Raw genomic sequence first — 16,929 nt, forward strand, 5'->3', positions numbered from 1 at the left:
TCTAGCAGAGCAGGCCGATACCTCATGCATATCTAATATGTTCAATGATGCATTGGCATGTACTACTCTACAACTGCGTATACAAGCTTACGAAAATGTATACAAGTGTGCTGTTCTATGAGGATGTACACAAGAGTTTGTTCTATGAGGATGTATAAAATCATACACTCTTTAAAAAAATGTATAGGAGCGTACTGTTCTACAAGAAGGTATACAAATATACCCTAATACAAAGATGTATACAAGGGTACCCTTCCACATAGATGTATACAAGTGTAAATTTTACAATATGTATACAAGTTTACCTTTCTAAAATGATGTATACAAATTTACCCTTCCACAAGGATGTATACAATTGTAACATTTAAAAAAAGTGTATGCAAGTGTAATGTTTTACGAAGATGTATGCAAATGTACCAATCGACAATGATGTATACAAATGTATCGTTATACAACGGTGTATAGAAGTGTATCGATCTAGAATGGTATATACAGTAGTACTTTTGTACAACTGCGTGTTTTTGACGATGTTTCCAAATATATGTACACATCGCTCCCTGAAGCACTTACTGCCAGTTGTATGGTCCTTTGATGGACCAGTTTTAGAAGTGCTTGTGGGGCCCTTTTGCAATGTCCAATCAAAGTCATCTGATTTCACTTGGCTCCAAGCGCAGAGGTCAATGTCAAAGTTGCATGTGACAGTCTTTGGTCCTTTAACTGAAATAATTAGTTTTCTTGCTGCAATTGATTATCTTGTAGAAAAGTTATTTGATAAGCACCTGTAAATCAGTGTTGTATATCTAATACCAACTACCTGTAGATCAGTGTTGTATATCTAATACCAACTACTTGTAGATCAGTGTTGTATATCTATTACCAACTACCTGTAGATCAGTGTTGTATATCTAATACCAACTACCTGTAGATCAGTGTTGTATATCTAATACCAACTACCTGTAGATGAGTGTTGTATATCTATTACCAACTACCTGTAAATCAGTGTTGTAAATCTAATACCAACTACCTGTAAATTAGTGTTGTATATCTAATACCAACTACCTGTAGATCAGTGTTGTATATCTAATACCAACTACCTGTAGATCAGTGTTGTATATCTAATACCAAGTATCTGCAGAGCAGTGTTGTACATGTATATCTAATACCAAGTACATGTAGATCGGTGTTGTATATATAATACCAAGTACCTGTATATCAATATTGTACATGTATATCTAATATCGAGTGCTTGCATATCAGTGTTGTATATATAATACCAAGTACCTGTATATCAGTGTTGTAATGGTTTTTCAACTAAAACAAAAGGTTTTTGCGGCGATTTGATTAGCGAATAAAAACCTATTTAATGATAATATGGTAGTTAATAAGAATTATTAGTCCTTATTAAAGTAATTTATAAAATCATTTTCACCCTTATTTTTGTGCATAAACTAAAAACACTACGAATAGGATTCCACAATCTAAACCTAATATAATATTTATATTTTTGTGACAAAGGAGAGCAGTAATAAATACAGTGAATTTTACCAGATTACTTTACTCTATGGGTAGAAGATGGCTGCTGTTTATTAGATGTGCGGAAGGATAGGGAATGCAGTAAGAAGGAGAGGAGACATGAGATATTTTAAGGATATCCTAGCGGTAGAACTACTCGGTGCCCGCCATAGACTGTGTATTAGAGGGCAGGAGTACTATGTAGAAGCTCATAGGAACTTGATCATATAGCCTGGGAGATTCTAGCATATGCGATCAATCTCACAGTTGGGTATTATTACAAGGATAATAGCAAGCCCAAACCTGCGGCTTTGGTGCTTGTCAGAGGTGCAGTGGTGGTAGTGGTAGTAGTGGTGGATGTGGTGGTGGGAGCTGCATTTGTCGGTCGAGCTGCAGAGAACATAAATCAACTATTATTATAGGTACTAGATAGATTTATTAACTTTCTGTTGAAATGCAAAGACCCATAGAAATTATGAAATAAAGAGAGTTGCTTCATGACCAGTACAAGGACATGAGCAGACAACTTACTAGCACATCTCCCATTAGTCTGTCTAATGTCATCAAGGGCAATATCACCTTGAATGCCATCTGCCCGAACAGCCTCAAAAACGATCTAAATGAAAAGGGAAACCCTATACTGCCAGGCATAGCTGATAACATTGGAGTTGTTCAACCAACTAAATATTTAAATGAAAGTGTGATTCACTTTGGCTACAATGAGACACTCACATTAAATAGCCATAATCTCACCTCAAAATTTTGTGATTGGGGTGGTATTGCTACCCTCCCATTCAGCCACTTATCTCCTTGTTGTCCTTGCTGTAGCCATAAAGTTTGCTCTCCTCCGGGAGTCTTGACTTTCACAGCAAGTGATCCTGTACAAAATGACAACACCTAATAGGTAATCAGCTGAAATACTCTGCGGAAATCAGGAATGCATAAAATCCTTGTCTAACAATTGACTGAATTGTGAATTGACAAGCAGACTAGTGCACTAACCGATATGTTGGCCTTTCATGTGGTAATAAAACTGCAGACACCTGGTAAGCTTTGTTGGGTTCATATTGTAGCCGATCAATCGAGCTTTTTCTCCATTTCTTCTAGGGGAACTCGCTTCTATGTAGATGTATTGACCTGAGAGCAATTCATAGACATGTACATAAAATAAAACAACTACTAACATATACAACAGTAGGTTGAGTTCACATCTAGCAGCACATAGCCACAGAGAACCACTTAAAACATGTGTAGAGATTATCCTACAGAAACTGCTGAGTAAGATTTATGATCGCCCACATTGAATAATGTAACTAAAAAATAATTTGATCATGTGCCTTACCATTCTTTGTTTTGAGTGTGTTGTCTGTTGATGGCCCAGTGCCAGTTGTACCGGTGCTGCCCTTGTGCAAGGTCCAGTCAAAGTCATCTCCGAGTTGTGTGTTCCTGTAAGCGCACAGACCATATTCAAATGTGCATGTGTTGAGGGTGGGACATTTGCCTTGGGTGAGTGGTAGCAGCCGGATGTCATCGAGTGCGATATCTCCAAGAATTCCATCTCCAATAACACCTTCGAAGATTACCTGGAGAAATTCATAAATTATATCATTACAAAAGCCTTTCAAGCAAACATTATAAATCTGCAAAACAAATTGCCAAATTCTCTGGTTCCTTTTTATTTTATATGTTATGTTCATTCCTTGTAACGGTACTGAGTGTGGACAAATTAACCATTTTGTCTCATGCACTAGTGGAGAACGACAGAAAGTATTTTTTCACCGACTTAATGTCAAACCATTAAACTTGTAGGATGACAAAGACGAACTGTTCGGTGAATGAAGAGGCGTACCAAAAGCACTAATATTTATAGTTAAAAATCATGCCTGATTTTAAAATGCTGAAGAATAACCAACCATTTGAATCATGCAAATAGTTAAAACTTGTTAGCATAAAACACTGTCCTTCTGGTTTGTCATGAAACGATTGAAACCTGTTTTTCACGCCTATCGAGAACTCACCAATATGGCCTTACTCATAATATGTGAGTGCAGAAAACGCAACAAAATGTTGATATAGGTAGAGATTAAAAAAATATTTGATAGATATGAGAAATAAACCCAAATACTACAAAATTTACCTGGTACGGCTTTTTGGCTCCTATCTGGACTTGACCAAGATTCCAGTCATCTCCGACTTCCCCATTTTTAACCCAGCCTGGAAACTTAGACCCACCTTTCTCTTGTATGTAAACTTTGAGGGTGCCTATGTTTACCCCCTTCATATGATAGTAGAACTGCACACATGCTTTGCCAGCTGGAAAAGGATCCGTTATCAGCCTGGCCTTCTCTCCTTTTACTCTAGGAGCAGACGACTCTATGTAGATGTATTTGCCTAAAATTTCATAAATCTGAAACTATATAAATATGCAATAGTATGCAGTCATAACTTATTGTGATGTACACTTTGATGTATCATGTGATGTACATTGTGATTACATGTACATTGTGATACATGTACAATGTGCATGTATACAATGTACATGCAATGCAATGTATGCATGTACAATGTGTACAATGAATGTACATTGTGATGTACATTCATTAAATATACACTGTTTTCTATGATGGTAATGTATTTAGTGTTTCAACAATAAGATACGAGATGACACACTTTTCTTTACTACAAAAATGATCCACAAATGTGCATGTCACAAGTTTGGCAGCACCTTGAGATGAGCTGGTTGTGTGATCATATGGTGGGCCAGTGCCTGAGGTGCCCGTGCTCATCTGATGCAGTGTCCAATCAAATTGGTCCGTTTTATCTTGGGTCCAGCCACAGATGTCTGAAGACTCAAAATCACACTGTGTGTAAACAGGAGCGGGTGTGGTTGCCCCTGCCTTTGCCGTCGCTGTGATGCCTGCAAAATTCACCTTCACTCATCAACATGGCTGATAGAAAACGAAACAGCAATTTTGTAACAACAATCGACACTCTCACCAGTAACTCGTACCAAAACTATCAGGCCCACATTTGCCAGTGTGCACTTTGATGTCATCAACAGCGATGTCTCCTTTCGTACCTCGACCTCTCACACCTTCAAGGATAATCTAAAATAGACAGATGAACCCTCATTAGTACTATGAAAATGGAGCTAACACGCCACTCAGGTCTTCATGACAACAGTAGACCCTCTCTAAAGCAAAATACATGTATATGACAAGGCAGTTTTGGAAAACAAAGTAACAACCTCACCTGCTGGTCATTCTTGAATGTCTTAAGATTGACCCTGGCACCCAGCCAGTTTTTACCCTTATTTCCAGCACGTGTGAAGACAGTAACCATTTTGTTGGTGACCGTGTCTTTGAGGTAAACATTGAACTAAAAAAAGAAGTTGGAAAGAATCTGTGACCAGATAATGCAACCTCATGTCTTAACTAATAATTCAATTGTTCTGCCCGGTTGAACTTAACCACATGGTGAGACAACACTAAAAGGTAGCCTATGCAGACCCACCCGTCCAACATCCTCTCCATACATAGTGTAGAAGAATAGGAGACAGCTTTGAGTTTTCAAGGAGAGAGGAGGGCTACCGAGTTGGGCGTTATCTCCAGACCTTCCAACTGATGTCTCAAAGAACACATAGTATCCAGCTAAAAATATTGCATTCGGCAATTATAGAACTCGATAATTTGTAGAAAGGAAACTTTGGCAGTTATTAAATCAGAACTTCAGAAGCTGTAAGACCAGCTAGGTAAAAATTTTAATTGGTAGTTATGCCTTCATTGCAACATTTTCACTCACAACTCTATCAGGTCACATATTATAGAAAATCTTTGAATTTGTTTACCATGGAAAATATTTTTTTCCAAAAACATCTTAAGCGTAGCTAAAAATTTCCCACAAAAAATTAAACCCATGATACTTGTTTGGCAGTCACTACATCTTAAAGCATATTTTTGCGTGCATATAAGAATTATTTCACAGATGTTATAGGAAGCCTATCCAAAGGAATATATAGTTACAATAGAAGGCAAAATGGACAAAATAACAAAAGTTTGATGGGTGTAAGAAGTGGCAGTAGTCGGCAGGTGCCAGTTATGTAAAATTCCACTATATTTGTATATTTTAACCAATGCTAGTACATGAAAGTACTGCGCTCTAGAACAGACAACTCCAATGGCAATGTAAATGTCATGTTTGCCGATGAGAACCCCCTAAAATATGCTGCAGCTGATGAAACAAGAAAATATTCAATAATACCTGATTTCGTTTTTTTCATTTTTAGTGGTTTTTCTTTTGACATGTAATAAAAAACCTAATTTTGTCGATGTTTACCAATGCTAATAAAAGGTTATACATACTAGTACCACAAACTAAGTTAAAGAGTAGACAAGAATTTAATCCCAAACCAAAACCAAACCCAGACCAAACGAGCAGGAGCGAAGTTTGAGAGTTTTTACATTTAAATGGTTTTTCTTTTATGAATAGTCTTTTATGCTAGAATTTAATAGAGATGATGTCCAACATCTAGTAACATAGTGTTTGAAGGTGAAGGGAGTTTTTAGCATTAGCAAGATGTATAACTAACACCTAACAAGATGTATAACAACTAACACCTAACAAGATGTATAACAACTAACACCTAACAAGATGTATAACAACTAACACCTAACAAGATGTATAACAACTAACACCTAACAAGATGTATAGCAACTAACACCTAACAACATGTATAACAACTAACACCTAACAAGATGTATAACAACTAACACCTAACAACATGTATAACAAGTAACACCTAACAAGATGTATAACAACTAACACCTAACAACATGTATAACAAGTAACACCTAACAAGATGTATAACAATTAACACCTAACAACATGTATTACAAGTAACACCTAACAACATGTATAACAACTAACACCTAACAACATGTATAACAACTAACACCTAACAAGATGTATAACAACTAACACCTAACAACATGTATAACAAGTAATGGCCTAACGGAAAGCGAAAAAATTGGGAAAGTTTGCTTCTAATTTTTTGCAAAACCTTATTAGACTTTTTGCCATGCCCCAAACACAGAAAGCACAAAGCATGGGCCTGTACAGCTGATCTGTGAGTGCAGTGAAAGGGTTTAGGACAGCAGGGTGTGAAACCTTTTTATATTTATCTAACTTTTACAAAAATCTACAAGTCAGGTGGCATTGTAAAATATCATTTGCTATGTTGATACACCGGCCAAAGAATGAGGCAATATAAAGCAGTGAATTTCTCGTTTCTAATATAATCCTTTCTCATAGCAAAATATAAAACAGGTTTTAGGATGAGAGAAATCTAGTGAAGGTTGAATTTAAAATTGACGGCAAACAGATAGCAAATCACCACTGCTGCTCGCTGCTAAAATAGATGGCAGGACATTAAAAGGGGCAGTAACGGTCACTAAGTTTTTCTTAAAGGGGGCGGTTCCGCTATCACATGCAAATATCTTATCTGCTGAACAAACAACTAGCTTGAAGACGCAAAAGAAGATATCTTAGAATGGCACAGACCAGAGATTACACCTGCTATCTACTGACATGCGGGCGATATGGAAGCGTGATAAAGAGCATTTAGCACGCGTGATATAATCATGGCTGCTCAGAGACAGTGTTGCCTAAACTCTATGACAACAAACGCAAAGTACTGCGTTAGAAAATAGACTGAACTCTTTGGTTTGGAATTGATATGATAGTCTGATCTTGGTTCTCGAATGCAGTTCACTCCAGGAGGCTGCTCAAAAGTAAATTGGTCAAATACAAAACTATTTTTCCATCGTAAATGATGTAAAGAATTTTATTTCAGTCCAAGATTTAGAAAACAGCTTTTTAAAACATTTTCCCAGGATTTCACACCATAAGTTGTACATAAATTACACTTAATTTCTCATACATACTCTATCAATTGTTAGACTAGACAACTTATTGTTGTATCTGTAGCTTTTCATACCCAAATCTCCATTTTCCTGATTTTTCAGTAAAATGAAAAATGTGCAGAAATAGCATGCGTGTTTTATCCCATTTATTATTATAGCAATACACTAATACACTGCATAAAACAGAACATACAGTCAGTATTGTACAACCAACAATAAACATGACTGTATATGATGGTTGAATATTAGAGACGATTAGAGTCACATCAGTATATGTTGTAAATTTTTGAATTACCAATTTTTGTTTGGCATTCAAAACAAAATATTTTAGAATATATTACCCAAATTCCGATCTGAGATGCTTGAGAACTGAGGTGAGACTATACTACTAGTAAAATATTTAGGTTTACACAGCTTAACAATAAAATTCCAAAACTAAGCAATCCTCATATTATACTGCTAGAAAATACATACTGCTGTCTTTCTTGGTGTGGTCACTAACGGGTCCAGTCTTTCCAGTAGGAGTGGCAGCATTCCGTCTTGCCCAATCAAACTTATCTGTTTTTTTGACATTCTGCCAGGAGCACATGTCGTGCTCAAAGTCACAATTGCTGAGGACGACTTTTTGCCCCGCGCAGTTCCCTAAAAATTCACAGCACGCTTGCTGACTTTCAGGACACAGACACTCTTCAACAATTGAAGTGCTCAAAACAAAACAGAAATTTATTAATAAACAGTATATGCTAGAAAATTCTTAAAAATGAAGTTAGATTTACCTGAAAGGAAAAGCAGGGCTAAAATGTAGCGTAACATTTTGTTTCGATTTTCGGCCAGATTTGCTGACCAATGATTTTAACGAGAAACAACAATAACGTGCTGCTCGCTAGGAAAGCAAGCGTGAATTGATATGGTAGATGATGCTATCATTGAGCATGGCTACTCAAATGATAACATTTCAGACCTGTCCACAGGAGCTAGCAGACTTGCCATACGATGAATAATATTTCCAACAATGTGGAAGATAGGCTCTTTTAACCCATTGTTAGAAACTCATTATTTGGTAACATGTTGTCACTGTATCAGTCGATTGTAATCGTCTTTCATTCATTTATTGGCAATAATTTCCTTTCAAACAGAAACGTTCTTTAAATTATGTCATCTGAGAATAATTAAAAGGGCAGCAGTTAACCAATCAAATAAAATAAATAGTTTAATATTTAGCATTTAAAATACCTTTCTCTGTGAAGTGAACAGTTATTAAGTGGAAAATTGTTGAAATAACTAGCAAAGATATTTTTAAAATAATTGCTGGAGGTAATATGCATATTGTTTATATTAACTAAGACTAAATGAGTTGGAAACTATACCTTAAGTGAAAATACTTACCTTAGAAATTCTTAAGCTACAATTCCAATATAAGTTACACTCTGCCATACATGCAAACATATTTTATCTGTCAGTACATACCAAAGTTTAGAATGAGGTTACATACACAGATGGTAAACTAGTGGTGAGTCTCATGGCTACAATAGAAGCAAAGCATTTGTTAAATCTGGATGCTTTCTGATGAAATGTTTTATAATGATTCAGCCATAATGATCATGCTGCTGCTGGTATCAGCAACCAAAGAAACCATACTAGTTGACTATCCATTCCGATACTGTCGTAACTATCAAACTCACCTTCAGGGACCTTTTTGCATCACAAGAAACAAAAATTTAAAGCTATTTAAAAATGTCAACAATTCTTTTTTATCCAATTTACGTACCTAACAAAGAGTTGAGTGTTATTTATAAGACGTCTCGCTTTTACTGTGCTAATTGTGTGAAAACTTTACTGGGTACTATAGATATATATGTATATATATACTTATACTTAGCTGATACCAAACATGCTTTATTGTCATAGAAAAACATGTTCACTATTTCCACCATTACCATCATCATGTTTCTCTGTCTCAATAAGTGGGTCAGCTCAGCTTAGTAAGTCTCAGTCAGTTACTGTTCAATGGCTAACCATATAAGTGCTTTTAAAACTTACTAATTGAAGAAGACGAATGAACTGCTAAAGAGATAAGATGGCATGTGGGTACGATTTACCGTTGCACAGTTAATCCGAGATGAAAGTTTGTTACAAGTTACTGTTTAACACAAGGGTTCCCAACCAGGGAGAAATTCCCTAAGGGGGAATTTCGAATATACAAGGGGGAAACAGAGAGGTGTCTGATTTGTTCAATTTTTAATTTATGTTTTGCAGTGGCATGTGAGTTTGGGTTTCATCATTTAACATTTCGGTTTTATCTATAACACTAGCTGCTAATGAGCTACTATTCTAAACCCAGATATATGTGAACACATCCATCCAGATTTTGCTTGGATAGCGAATTAAGCTAGTCATAAACCAATTCACCGCCATATCGAAGGTCGTGTATTGTTGTGTGTTGTATGCGTACTGTATAAAAATTATTAATATGTTGTTATATGTTTAGATATGTACAATAAAATGGGATTATAATTTGTATCGGTGGTTTTTAGTCATGTGAGTTAAAAGTGCGTGGGAAATCAAATTTATGAAAAGACAAGGGGGGAACTGACTAAAAAAGGTTGGGAACCCCTCGTCACTTTAACATTTATCCAGAGATGGTGACAAGCGCTTAGAAGTTACTGTTTGAAGAATAATCAGAAAATACGGCCAGGAGTTGTCACAAACAGTTAACCACAAATGTTAGCAAGACTGTCCAATTAGATACAATGGCTACAGCCAAATCAGCTGGCAGCAAAGTCAGCGCTGTTTCATAATGAAAGCAATTTAGCTGTGAGACCCATTTGTAAGGTATACCACGATATTTTCAATCATAATAAGCTTTGGTGTTACCAAACAATCTTTATTTTCTGATAGCTGTTCTAGCGATAACATTTTTCAGTTTTAGTCCTTGATCAACAAAAGTACCAGTTACCTATTTCTGACGGAGAGATAATGTTATGTAAGATGAGAGACATTGCGCAATATGATAAGAGACATGGTACAGGATGACACAGATAAGCTTGATAACATTAAATGTCGTACAATCTCTCTTAACATCCTGAGCAACATATCACTTTCGTCCAATGAAAAGATTGTATTAGCGAGATTCAACCGGTCAGCTCAAGGGGAATTTCTTCCGAACATAGCCAACCTTTTGAAAGTAGTCTTAGTATAGTTTGATAGAAAACCTTTAGATTATGTTTCTGTACTTCTCTCCCTCTTTGAACATTGAGGCCATATCTGAAGACTACCAGCCAAGCTGGCCTTATAATAAATAATCACCTTCGTGTCAATAATATGAGCAACGACAATAATCAAGAAATAGGGGTATACACTATACAGTAACATCAGTGAATTTCCAAGCTGTCATATAATGGACACATTACGTGTTTGTTTAGATGCACTGGTTGCCAATAATCATTCAATCGGAAGCTAGCTTTAACAAGTCTAACTACAAAATCAGTGATGCTAATTATAACTGAAACGTGTTAAAACCTGGATATCCGGATAATCTTCGATGATTATTGACAGCTTTTTATCACAATTCCAGTGTCTGGTATAATCAAACCGAGTATGAGATGTTGCAAATCATATCTATGCTTATGTAGTAACATTGTTAAGTTTATGTTGTAAAGCTGTTAAGTTTATGTTGTAAGAATATGAAGTTTATGTTGTAAGGCGGTTAAGTTTATGTTGTACAGCTGCTACGTTTATGTTGTAAGCCTGTTAAGTTTATATTGTAAGGCTGTTAATTACATATTGTAAGGCTGATAATTACATATTGTAAGACTGTTAGGTTTATGTTGTAAGACTGTTAGGTTTATGTTGTAAGACTGTTAGGTTTATGTTGTAAGACTGTTAGGTTTATGTTGTAAGACTGTTAGGTTTATGTTGTAAGACTGTTAGGTTTATGTTGTAAGACTCTTAGGTTTATGTTGTAAGACTGTTAGGTTTATGTTGTAAGCCTGTTAAGTTTATATTGTAAGGCTGTTAATTACATATTGTAAGGCTGATAATTACATATTGTAAAACTGTTAGGTTTATGTTGTAAGACTGTTAGGTTTATGTTGTAAGACTCTTAGGTTTATGTTGTAAGACTGTTAGGTTTATGTTGTAAGACTGTTAGGTTTATGTTGTAAGACTGTTAGGTTTATGTTGTAAGACTGTTAGGTTTATGTTGTAAGACTCTTAGGTTTATGTTGTAAGACTGTTAGGTTTATGTTGTAAGCCTGTTAAGTTTATATTGTAAGGCTGTTAATTACATATTGTAAGGCTGATAATTACATATTGTAAGACTGTTAGGTTTATGTTGTAAGACTGTTAGGTTTATGTTGTAAGACTGTTAGGTTTATGTTGTAAGACTGTTAGGTTTATGTTGTAAGACTGTTAGGTTTATGTTGTAAGACTGTTAGGTTTATGTTGTAAGACTCTTAGGTTTATGTTGTAAGACTGTTAGGTTTATGTTGTAAGCCTGTTAAGTTTATATTGTAAGGCTGTTAATTACATATTGTAAGGCTGATAATTACATATTGTAAAACTGTTAGGTTTATGTTGTAAGACTGTTAGGTTTATGTTGTAAGACTGTTAGGTTTATGTTGTAAGACTGTTAGGTTTATGTTGTAAGACTGTTAGGTTTATGTTGTAAGACTGTTAGGTTTATGTTGTAAGACTGTTAGGTTTATGTTGTAAGACTGTTAGGTTTATGTTGTAAGACTGTTAGGTTTATGTTGTAAGACTGTTAGGTTTATGTTGTAAGACTCTTAGGTTTTTGTTGCAAGACTGTTAGGTTTATGTTGTAAGACTGTTAGGTTTATGTTGTAAGACTGTTAGGTTTATGTTGTAAGACTGTTAGGTTTATGTTGTAAGACTGTTAGGTTTATGTTGTAAGACTGTTAGGTTTATGTTGTAAGACTGTTAGGTTTATGTTGTAAGACTGTTAGGTTTATGTTGTAAGACTGTTAGGTTTATGTTGTAAGACTGTTAGGTTTATGTTGTAAGACTGTTAGGTTTATGTTGTAAGACTGCTAGGTTTATGTTGTAAGACTGTTAGGTTTATGTTGTAAGACTGTTGGGTTTTTGTTGCAAGACTGTTAGGTTTATGTTGCAAGACTGTTAGGTTTTTGTTGCAAGACTGATAACAGACAAAAGATGTCAGATAAACTGCTTCTACTTTTAAATCATTGTGGTGACATGTTTTTTTCTGAGTACATAAAAGTTAATATTTTAGTTTAATTAAGCTTTTCAAGTTTGAAGTAAAAAGGTTATGTATATTTTTATTTTATTTCAAGAAACCTATTTACTAAAGTGCATTTAACATTCAGAAAAATGAGGATTAGCGAGATACCGCCACGATATTTACTAGAAGATTGTACTTCATTACCAATTATTTAAAGATTGACTTGCAACAAAATTCACATTACAGTTATTTGATATCAAAAGATTCACCATGTCTTACTTTGCTGTGTTGTAGGTACAAAATATGTGGAAATGTGATTACAAGCCCTTAAAAGCTAAAAAACAAAAACTGCCATCACAAAAACTCTATAGGTTGGAATATCTCTCCAAAACAGCTCAAATGAGACGGAGTTGAACATGATGTGCTTCTGTTTACACTTTCATGCAACCTCATTCGTCGAAATATTTTCACAAATATACTTCACGCGTTCTGTAAAACCATGTCTATTGTCCTTACACATCTATTTCATCATCATTGTAATGCTGTCACTTTGAGCACTGATACCTCAAAACCTAGCCTAAAAATTCGTTAAATTTTTTAACCTTAGCTCAAGATAGTGCATAATTATCATCCTCTGATAAACATGAGGAGCCTGTTGGTCACCTGTGATAGTCGAAAAATGCTGCAGAAAATGTTTGTGCCATTTGGCAGGAAGTATGGGTCACATGATCAGATTACGACTAGATGATTATACCAAGCTGAAACAGAACTGTAAAGTATATTTGTATAATCTATATTTGATAAAGGCTTTCCGGTAGAACCCGAATTGTTTGTCATAAACTAGTGCTACCGAGCCTTTTTATATTGAGCCTTTTATTGGCCTTTTACTTTATGAAATAATATCATGTGTCAAAACAATAACCAAGTCGAGTTGAGTACATTATCAAAATAAAGGGATTCCAACCTACGGCGTTTTCGTGATGGCTGCGATTGACTGTTCGTTTTTGAGCTTTTAAGAGCTTGTACTCATATTTCCACGTATTTTGCACCTACAACACAGCAAAATAAGACTTGGTGAACCTTTTGATACCAAATAACTGTAATGTGAATTTTGTTGCGAGTTAACCTTTAACGGTTGTTCAGGTGCTTATACAATCCTAATATTTCGTTTTTATGATAAAGGGTTTTCATTACTGACTTACACGCAACAGTTACAAGAACTCCAACAGATCATCATAAATAAATTAAGTTGACATATGTATGTAATCATCTACTGTCCTTGTTTCCTGCTTTATTGACTTGCTACAATGTATCTAGGAAAAATGAGAAAACAACTCCAAAGATGAAAAGATCGCAACCAAGTTCTGTAACAGAGCCATTCTATGCAAAATATTCAAATCTGGCGGTAGGAAGCAAGTCAAAGATTGGCTTTTAACTATCATCTACACTACAAAATACCCTCATCTTGAGAACACAACTATCATCTACACTATCAAATATCCTCACCTTGAGAACACAACTATCATCTACACTATCAAATACCCTCACCACGAGAACACAACTATCATCTACAGGACCAAATACCCTCACCACGAGAACACAACTATCATCTACACTACCAAATACCTTCACCATGGGAACACAACTATCATCTACACTACCAAATACCCTCTCCACGACAACACAACTATCATCTACAGGACCAAATACCCTCACCACAACAACACAACTATCATCTTTACTATCAAATACCCTTACCATAAGAACACAACTATCATCTTCACTACCAAATACTCTCACCATAAGAAAACAACTATCATCTACAACTATTGTCTTCAAGATTGACCATTGTTAGTTCTTCTACAGAAAATACTGATTGGTATACAGCTGTGTGTCGAGTAGACACCAAATCAATTACTTGGAAATGAAAAGTCTGTAAAGATAAGAGACATACCGATTGCTGCAACTAAAGTTTAATGATTGGGATTGAGTCTGGCTTCAATACTTGCTGGCCTGGGTCGGGTTGGGCTGGATTTTTCCTATATCTGATCTAACCTCCTTGTGGAGCATTTATACTCTAATAAACTCAAAAGCTAATCTTACAATGTCATACCTAAGTTATCACTTTCAGGTTTTATGAAGTTTTAAGAAGCCGATAAATACTTCTATCAGTTGATATCTATTGCTTACAACTAACCCGCGATGATAATTTAGCATGTGGCCATGTGTACTGCTTTGCAATTTGTTGGCGTTTTCAATTCTTTTTACTTTATTCTAAATTTTAAAATATATTTTCATTTTATAAATGTATTTATATATTGGTAAATGTTTCTAACCTTCTAAAAAAGGAAACCACGCATCATTTGTCAGTGTTGTAAATAACTTGGAAATAAATTATCTAGCCCAAAATTCTTGTTTTTTCTTAACTGCTACAGAAACACCTGTTATAAATAAAGTTTTATGTCTACTATCTAGTCTCTTCGACGCATTCAGCAGGTGGGATAAGGTTAATTATTGACACTACATTGTTAGAGGTAGAATATACACACAGTTAAAATAAGATAGAATATCATGGTTGTGATGCTAGTTTGTGTTACTGCTAAGATTTCTTAGTAAAGAAATACAATTATAAATAATATTAAGATAAGATTAATACGCTTCAGTTGTTATGTATAGGCTGAGCAAGTTGAGTCAGTTGGAGGAGCTTAGCATCAGGGAGAATGAGTTGAAGGAAGTACCTGAAGATGTGTTTCATCTCAGAGCTGAAGGAGCTTGACATCAGCATGAACTATGAACTCACAAAGATAGATGAAAAGGTTATGGCTCTTAACAAACTTCAAACGCTGTACTGTCGGGGCTGTTCAAAACTAATATCTCCCCCATATGCTGTATGTAAGGATGAAATTCACGCAGTCCGGGAATATTTCAAAGCTCTTAACCAGGGAAGAGAAATAAAAGTCTATAATGCTCCAGTCGCCATTGTTGGAAATTCCCTTGCTGGAAAAACTAGTATCGTTAAAAATCTTCGGCAAGGGAGACGAGTTTTAACAAAGCGATCCGAGTCAGACGTGACCTTTATAGATGAAGTTACAAAAGGCTTTGAAGTTCACGATTTAAAGCTAGAAGCATCTACTACCAACCTTATCGATCACGGAGGCCAGGATGTTTACCATATTGCTTACCAATATGCACTAAAGGAAAATAACATTCCATTGTTCGTCGTGAGTTTCAAACCAATTCTGGAAATTTCACACGAAAAGGATCCACAAGTGGCTGCAAAAGAAACGTGCTGGGACTGGATGTCTCATTTATATTTGTCCTGTCCCCTTCTTGACCCACCTTTACTCGTGTTCACTCATGCTGATGCTGTCTCAAGTCAGAGTGTAGAAGTCCACAAAGACAACTTCTTGGAGGAGATTGAGTGACTTTGAGAAAATATGTTAGCAGATGAAAGTAAATTTTATGGCGCAAAACAGGGAGAGTTTCAGAAGGTCCTGCATTTGTCTAATACCAAAGCACCAGTATTTATTCCTGAAGAGGTTTTTATATTCAGCAACGACCAGTCAGAAACGTCGAACATCAGGAACCTTAAGCTGGCTTTAGATATGAGATGTCAGGTGTTCCGAACAACAATTCCTGGAGCATAGAATGAAATCACGAAGTTTGTGACGGATCAAACTGGTAAGTCAGTCATAAATCTTTTACTTATTGAGGAGAAGTTTTCCGTCAAGGAATCTCACACAGTGCTAAGATGTATGCACAAAACTGGCAGCATTCTCTGATATAACCAACTAAATTCCCTCAAACCATTTGTCTTTCACCAGATCCGTCATATCAGTGAAACAATATCTCTCTTGTTTCATCATCGCGCGGAAGAGAAATGAAAAGAGCGGCTGGCTACCTTCATGTCATTTCCATATCAAGGTCGAGTTATAAATACAAGGAAATGGTTGCAGACTTTGAACATGACGGTATACTAGACTCAGCTCTTCTGTACTATCTATTGACAAATGAGTCAGCCACATTTCCCTGCCACACCGAATAGCCAAAATAATAGGTTTGGTTCAACAACTTTCAGTTAGAATTTTTGAGCCCAACGAGTAATGAACCATGAAGCAGATTTCATAGCCTTTGGTTCATGATATTTAAATTCTAGCACGCACCAGAAAGGAGTTGTCGCCCCGATATAAACGGTAATAACTAGCACTCGTATTGACCACGTCTACTGACTAGTGAACCACGTCTCTGTAAACACAACTTTACGGGATTCTATTGAACTAACTTTAAGCATGTCAT

General features: G+C 35.7%; 1 protein-coding gene across 1 annotated transcript in view; it reads right to left on the reverse strand.

Annotated features, from left to right (window-relative positions):
- Positions 1–8,246, reverse strand: part of LOC137390900 (MAM and LDL-receptor class A domain-containing protein 2-like) — a 150,108-nt gene extending 141,862 nt beyond the window's left edge. Inside the window, exons 1-13 of the mRNA XM_068077215.1 lie at positions 8,210–8,246; positions 7,908–8,075; positions 5,026–5,162; positions 4,765–4,890; positions 4,523–4,619; positions 4,238–4,429; positions 3,650–3,903; positions 2,855–3,095; positions 2,515–2,649; positions 2,266–2,390; positions 2,044–2,128; positions 1,816–1,902; positions 571–717 (exon numbers count right to left, since the gene is read on the reverse strand). Of these exons, the coding sequence (XP_067933316.1) occupies positions 571–717; positions 1,816–1,902; positions 2,044–2,128; positions 2,266–2,390; positions 2,515–2,649; positions 2,855–3,095; positions 3,650–3,903; positions 4,238–4,429; positions 4,523–4,619; positions 4,765–4,890; positions 5,026–5,162; positions 7,908–8,075; positions 8,210–8,246 (1,831 nt within the window). The remainder of the gene's footprint in view (positions 1–570; positions 718–1,815; positions 1,903–2,043; positions 2,129–2,265; positions 2,391–2,514; positions 2,650–2,854; positions 3,096–3,649; positions 3,904–4,237; positions 4,430–4,522; positions 4,620–4,764; positions 4,891–5,025; positions 5,163–7,907; positions 8,076–8,209) is intronic.
- Between the last annotated feature and the right edge of the window lie 8,683 nt (positions 8,247–16,929).

Source organism: Watersipora subatra, chromosome 3 (genome assembly GCF_963576615.1).
Source record: "Watersipora subatra chromosome 3, tzWatSuba1.1, whole genome shotgun sequence".
NCBI lineage: Eukaryota > Metazoa > Bryozoa > Gymnolaemata > Cheilostomatida > Watersiporidae > Watersipora > Watersipora subatra.